The sequence below is a fragment of the Sander lucioperca genome, chromosome 19, assembly GCF_008315115.2.
Source record: "Sander lucioperca isolate FBNREF2018 chromosome 19, SLUC_FBN_1.2, whole genome shotgun sequence".
Taxonomy (NCBI): Eukaryota; Metazoa; Chordata; class Actinopteri; order Perciformes; family Percidae; genus Sander; species Sander lucioperca.
Genome location: NC_050191.1, coordinates 5,799,939 through 5,807,032, shown reverse-complemented (window position 1 = coordinate 5,807,032; position 7,094 = coordinate 5,799,939). Strand labels below are relative to the sequence as shown.

At 39.2% G+C, this 7,094-nt stretch overlaps 1 protein-coding gene and 2 long non-coding RNA genes across 3 annotated transcripts; all 3 read right to left on the bottom strand.

Annotated features, from left to right (window-relative positions):
* LOC118493884 lies at nucleotides 1–2,205 on the bottom strand. Its single transcript, XR_004895938.1, has 2 exons — nucleotides 2,168–2,205; nucleotides 1–87 (listed from the first exon to the last, which is right to left on the bottom strand). It is a non-coding gene; the product is annotated as an uncharacterized LOC118493884 (long non-coding RNA).
* Nucleotides 2,206–2,961: 756 nt separating this feature from the next.
* On the bottom strand, nucleotides 2,962–3,948 carry LOC116061858. Its single transcript, XR_004107824.2, has 3 exons — nucleotides 3,912–3,948; nucleotides 3,435–3,503; nucleotides 2,962–3,094 (listed from the first exon to the last, which is right to left on the bottom strand). It is a non-coding gene; the product is annotated as an uncharacterized LOC116061858 (long non-coding RNA).
* Nucleotides 3,949–5,377: 1,429 nt separating this feature from the next.
* Nucleotides 5,378–6,676, bottom strand: LOC116061856. Its single transcript, XM_035995624.1, has 3 exons — nucleotides 6,399–6,676; nucleotides 5,913–6,218; nucleotides 5,378–5,781 (listed from the first exon to the last, which is right to left on the bottom strand). Exons 1-3 carry the CDS (start codon nucleotides 6,457–6,459, stop codon nucleotides 5,483–5,485), a joined length of 666 nt encoding a protein of 221 aa, XP_035851517.1. The 5' UTR covers nucleotides 6,460–6,676; the 3' UTR covers nucleotides 5,378–5,482.
* Nucleotides 6,677–7,094: the final 418 nt, after the last annotated feature.

The following is a 7,094-nucleotide window of genomic DNA, read 5'->3' as shown; positions in this document are numbered from 1 at the left end:
CCCTGGAAAGAAAAAAAAGAGAGTTTGGTTTAGCTTCCTCAGTGAAAATCCAGGTTTATCGAAATCTCTTCTTTACAAAAGTTTCATCTGTGAATCAGTGTTGGAATTATACCGTGAGCTTCGGGGGGTACAGCTAATTCCACTGGTGACGTCACTCTCCATTTTATATAGGCTTACACACATGTCCCGGTGGGCTGCTCTATTTGCGTGGGCTGAATGGGCTGCAAATTTTTTTTTTTTATCGGCCCATAGAGAGAAGAGAGGTCACATAATTGGCCCACTTGTGTGTCTTTTAATGTGAACACTGGCCAATCACATCCTACTATGGCCCACTTCCATCCTACCATAGAGAGAGTGCATTTAGGTCCCGCCCACACCGGCGGTGGAAAAACTCCACAAAGTGCCGGTAGCTAGCTAAAAACACGAGATTTAAGCATGTCAAAAGATGATTTTAGCACCCTCGTCTACCAGAGAGGACAAGTTAGCTGTTAGTAAGCTAATGCTAGTTATGTATTAGCAAGCTATGGCACTTACAAATATAGTACTATAGATTTTTGATTTATTAACATTTCAAAATAACACAAGTGTTACATACTGTGAACAAAATGCAGCTTTAGCTTAATATACAGAATGATCACTTGTTAACTAACATTATACAAGACATCTTGATGACAGCCGTGCTCTACCCTCAACCTTTAGCCATCTAACCATCATGATCCAGGCAGCGTTTTGGACTCAGTGAGTACATTATCATACTCTCCTACTTACCACTCAGCTAAGTGAGAGTATTAGGGGCTGGTATGCAGGGTTCAACATTAACTTTCTGTCCACCAGCTAAATGGTTAGTGAATGTTAATGTACTATTCTTTGGGCTAGTGAGTCAAGAAAACCTACCAGCCACTTACTTATTTTGTCAGCATTTGGCTAGTAGATGGTGCTAATTTTGAAACCTGCTCGTATGTTCATGTGTTGAAGGGGACTGTAAGGACGGTTGGTGTCCGTCCGATTGTGGTGGTCTGTGTCTCAAAAGTCCAGGGCTGATTTTTTTACCCCAGTCCAGCCATGATTTCAGCAGCATACTGTATTACACCCATGGGTTGGGAAAAAGAAGGTCAACAATCACATATGAGTATGTGCGTCCACATGTTGTGAAGGGTCTCTGCTGCCGCTCTCTGGTGAGAAACAGAAATGTTGTGTTTCAAATAAAAGAAAGCTGAGCAAGAAAATGTCCAGAGTGAGTCCGGAGTTAAATGATATAACAAAACAAACAAGACTACATTTTACCAAACCATCATGCCCCTGCAGGGTCACAGTACTATAGTCTCGCATTGCCAGACCTTCCTCCACAGTGCCACGGAGGAGGTTATGGCTAGTCCACACAGCATTCCGGGACTGGAGAAAAATGGTGCTCTGGTTTATTGGCAATTCTTTAAACCAATCACAATCGTCTTGGGTGGTGCGAAGCACTGGACAGAGCCAGAGTGCCTCTGCAAAATAGCCTCGGGAAGGAACTTGTTTTAGTGGAACATGTGTACATTCAAAAGTTGTTTTAGTCGTTCAACAAATAACTCATATTGGACAGATAGTCTAGCTAGCTGTCTGGATTCAGAGATCTGAGGAGCAGTTAACCATAGTCCTCATAAATCCACTGGAGTTTAAAATGCCAACACAAAGAAAGCCCAAGGTAACGGATATTCGGCCTAAATGAGTGACATCCGGCGGAATTTCCGGCAACGGAGAAATCCTGGAAGTCGAACGTTGTGGATATAGACTACAGTACTAAGAATACAGAATATATCCATTATGTCTGCTTCTTTTGTCACACTGTCCTCTCTCAATCGCTACATATGTTATAGAGCTGGTGTTGGATTCTCAATTTGCTGTAATTAAGCCAAGAAAATGAAGGAGGAACAACATGACCAACTTTTAGGATCAATCTTATTATTACTCTGCTTGCTTTGTCCTTACATTTGTAATGATGAACATAATAATGAGTGTGGAAGACTAAGAAAGAGGCTGTTTTAACTGAGTGTGTGTGACGTTACCACTTCAGGGTTTTTCATGCTCTGCACACAGTCCTTTAATGTTAATATAATAACTCAGAGTCATATTAAAGCTCCAGGGAAGAGATCATTTGCATGAACACTTTTGGGCATTTTCTTGTCACGTTACATGCATTTATTCGTTATTTAGACAAATGTTAGAGCCCAGCGCAAAAAGAGGTGTTCAACCCAACAGAGGTCAGCTGAGCACAGGCAAGCTTGTACTGTGGTCTGTGTTGTGAAGAGAGATAGAAATACAAAACACTTGTAAACCTGAATGTTTTTTTTTCAATTTATATTATATATCAGCCACATAAAAGGCAAGATTGTTACAGATTACATTTAAGCTCAATGAAGCCAAACACAATGTGTAATATTATCACGATGTCTGCCTCAGTTGTGTGTATTCCTGCTCATTCTGCCTCTCTGTCGCCCTCTTCAGCCACATTTCTACTTTTCACAAGAGCCTTCAGAATCATTCTTTACCGGTCCACCAGATGCCCTCACACTTTTCTCCTTTCATCCCACCTGCACCTCATTTACTCATCACAGCAGCAAATGATAGAGAGGCACTACACTGCAGGAACTGTGTGTGTGTGTGTGTGTGTGTGTGTGTGTGTGTGTGTGTGTGTGTGTGTGTGTGTGTGTGTCTTCTTGTACTTGCTACATATTAAGGACCACAACAACTTTTTACCCAACAGAGTGAGGCAATTTTTTGAAAAGTGAGTGCATTTTGCAATTGTGTGGGACTAATAATTTATTCAATGAAGCAAAGCATAAAACAATAAGATTTACAGAACAAAAGCAATATTCACTTTAATGGTATAACAATACAGATAATAATTACTTGTACAAAACCTTCGTTGTGCCCATGCAGGGTCACAGTACTAAGAATACAGTTCTTATTTTTTTGGTTTGTTGACGGTAGCGTAGACGTCGCTGGGATCAGCGGATGCTGCAGCAGAAGAGGAGGAGGCTTTCACAGCGCTGTAGGTCACTGCATCATCATCATCATCATCATCATCATCATCATCATCATCATCAACATGGGTCTGGAGGGAAAGTACAACTCATAAATGACATGATCGTCCTAACAACTTCCTGATTTTGCTGCAATGTAACAATTGAAATATTCACTTTGCTGCAGCTTTGATCTGCGGATTAGATTATGAAATATCTTGTGTGTGAAGTTGACATGTTGGTCTGATTGTTGCACTGCTGTATCAAGGGGGGGGGGGGCACCGACAAAACAGTACAAATATTATAACAAATATTCACATCAAACTTGTCTTGAAAAGTTTGGAACACAGAGGAATCATTAATATCTGCTTTAAGGATTAAAAAGATTAGTAATCCATTAAAATCAACACTATAATATATTAGATAGTTTACCTGGGCTCTCCTGTTGGTCTTCTTGGTGTAGCTGATGGAGGCGTAGGAAACATCACCTTCAGGATCAGCCTGCATAGAAGAGACAACATAAAGGCTGCTCAGTAATATGGATTAATACTGATTAAATTGTCTTGTTGTTATTAAATTAACTTGTCTATTTGATTCCCTTCAATTCTAGTTGCTGTGTGGCTTTTATGAGCTGCCAAACAATGTAATCCAATACAACAGTCCCACAACACATAGTGTCAATATAAGATGAGTTGATTCAACTCTGTAGGCATTGTGGAGGCTGTTTGTTGTTTGTGTTGCTCACTTTTCTTTTTTCCCCTCACAATGCATCCTTTGACCTTTGCTGCTGAACAATTTTAATTTCTGTACAAAAGAGTCGACAATGTATATATTTTTTTCTCTTGGTGTAGAACTATACGATATAGTCACGATTTTATCAAACTTCGAGTATTCAGTATTAAAACTCACCATGTCGTTATTTGTGATTAGTTTTTTCCCTGGAAAGAAAAGAAAGAGAGTTTGGTTTAGCTTCCTCAGTGAAAATCCAGATTTATCAATTTCTTGTTTACAAAAGTTTCATCTGTGAATCAGTGTTGGAATTATACCGTGAGCTTCGGGGGGTACAGCTAATTCCACTGGTGACGTCACTCTCCATTTTATATAGGCTTACACACATGGGAACCACTAATCTATATGCAAAATTCCCTGAATATTAGTGCAGATTCCCTCTTGTTAAGACATGCAATCAAGAATGAAATTGCACTAAATGATAAATCGCCTCATTAAACCTCTCCCTGTGTCAGTATATCTATGGAACTCCTGCTACGGCGTGTGATTGTAGGCCTAATGATTTTAAGCTAAGTAGCAGCGATGGTCGTGGCTGCTGAGTGGAGGGAGAGCTCCAGTTAAACCATAGCGATCTTACTACTCAATGTTTTTCAAAGGTTGGCTATCACTATGTTACAGAGGCAGTGAAATATTAGACAAATGTATGGCCACCGCTTGTAAACCCATTCGTATATCAAGCATTTGCAGCCTGAACTGTGCATTTGTTTTAGTTCATCAGTATTTCCACCATATTTGTGTATTGATGATATACATGGCAGTCAAAACCATAAGCAGAAATTAAAGTTGATTCAGCCACTTACTCATAATTTCGCTGACACACCAGATGCATGCGCCCGTACCTGGTACGTACGTTTTGACAGCTAGTGAAGTGATATCAAAGAACCTTAGCAAAGAACACAAGGCTGAACGTACCAGAGAAATGGTACAGCCCAATGGGGAGTGAGAGTTTGAAAATCGTATTTCATTAGACTATTTCCTGAATTGTTGGTATGTGATGGTAATACTGCATTTAAATGCATACAATGTTGGATAGGCTAACATTATATTTTATTAAAATGTTTTCAGTACCCCCCCAAACTATTATTTTCATCCCTTTTGGGAGGGTCCAAGTCTCATCTAGGGGGGGTCGGACCCCTCCAGTACCCCCTGTAATTCGAACAGTGCTGTGAATGTCTTCACCTTTGGCTCTCCTCCATCTGAAGACAGCCACAGTGATTATTAAGAGAGCTGCAACAGCCACAGACACAACGATCAGCAGCCACCACCACCAGTCTGTAACAGGAAGTTAGAAGTGTTACATATAGTCAGAGGTGTTATGATGATGAGCTACTTGTTAGCGTGTTCTTGTGCTGTCTTTATATCTCTATATCTGAATGAACAAAGAGTCTTTTGCCTGCATGTCTTTTCTAACTGTAAATGTAGTTCTGTTCTGTTCAGTCACTACATTCTGGTTTCTGTTTTGTTTGATTGTTGTTTTCAGATGTTGAGTTGTTTGTTTCTTCTGATGTCCATTTATTTCCTGTTGTTGATTGTGGTTTCATTGTTGCTGGAAATATTGTGAAATATGAAATATTGTGTTGTTGTTACTGCATCATCATCTTAACGGATACATTAACAAAACTGTACAGTATATCATGACCAGGAATGATGAAATACAAAAATCTTAAATTTAAACATATTCAGTGTAATTATCATATCATCATATTCTCACCTGGTTTCTCTCCTGAGGACTGAGGAGGGATGAAGGGAAACAGCTTCACTTCTCTGCTGTACTCCTCTGTTACTTCACACTTCAATAACTCGTTATACTTTGACTTCTGATTAAGGTGAGATGTTGTAAATGTCGCAGTGGCTGAACAGGAATGCTGTGTTGTCTTCACGTCAGTCTTATAACCCTCATACAGCCACTTCACTGAGTGTCTACACCCTGAATAATATCCTAACACAGAGCAGTTCAAAGTGACCGTATCATCGTTCTTCTGCTCAGTAACTGGTGAAGATGGAGATATTGTGAGAGAAAGACAAGAGTAAAATTAACTTCATCACGGCAATCATAATTATTATAATACTTCAGTATATTGTTCTAACAAGACTATTTGAAAACATTATGTAAATACTCACTGGTAACAACAGACAGATGAACAGCCTTTTGTTCTCCTGATCTGTTCTGTCTGCAGGTGTAACTACCAGCATCATCCTCTGTGACCTTCTTTATAACCAGAGAACATTTCTCTGTAACACTCAGTCTGTCTGATTTATCTTCGGCTTCTTTGCTTATTTCCCCGCGTTCCAACAGCATCACTGTTCCTCTTAAACCACCGAAGGTCCAGGAAGTACTGTCACACTTATCTTGATCATCTATCACATGTTCACAAGACAAAGTGACTTCATCTCCAGCTCTGACAGTGGAGGTGGAATATTTCCCAGCTGTTTCTGTTTAGAAAGAGAGAGATACATGTGATAAACTGAAATATTAATATGACTGTTATGTTTATAGTTGGTGTAATAATAATTTTAGTTTGCAAATGTGTCTCATTTTAGGTTTCCAAGAGTTCACTAAACTCACCACGTTACAACAAAACAACAAAACTCCAAAACTTCTCTTACCTGTAAAGTGAAACAGCAGCATCAGAAATGAAGACATTATAATCCATCTGAACTGAGACATCGTGCTTCTCTCTCGGTCTCACGCTCTTGACTGTCAAAGTCTCTGACGTGCTGCTTCTTAAAAACTGAATACAGCATCTACTTCCTGCAGTCACTTCCTTATATTGACTTCTATACTCTGTCTGTTGAATGTATATGTATAATATTAGCATTTATTCCCTTGTGGACATCAAAAGATAATAGAACTTTGTAGAATTTGTAGAACTTTTTGTTTTTAAATTTAATGCATTTGGCTTTCATATAGAGGGATTTTGATTGAAGGTAACAGTTGCAAGGTATTAATCAGCAACAGAAAAGAGGAAGATGAGCGTGAATCAATTGTTAGTAGACAATTTGATCCATTTGAACTCTTCCATCGTGCTTCTCTGTGTCTCTGCTTCTTCTCTCTCTCGTTGTTGTTAATTAGGATGATGTCACTTCCTCATAATGACTTTTAGGGTTAGGTGTGTTTGATTATCTTATAGACGCCAAACAGCCAAAAAGGTTTTTACAGTTTTCACTTTTCCATTTTCAATACGTAGTTTTCTCTCTGAGGAAAGTTAAATGTTTCTGCATTCATTGATCCAATCTAATGCTGCAACAAACAAACTGTATTAATCTCATGTTGAGTCTGGTGTTCAAACTGTGTCCAGTCCC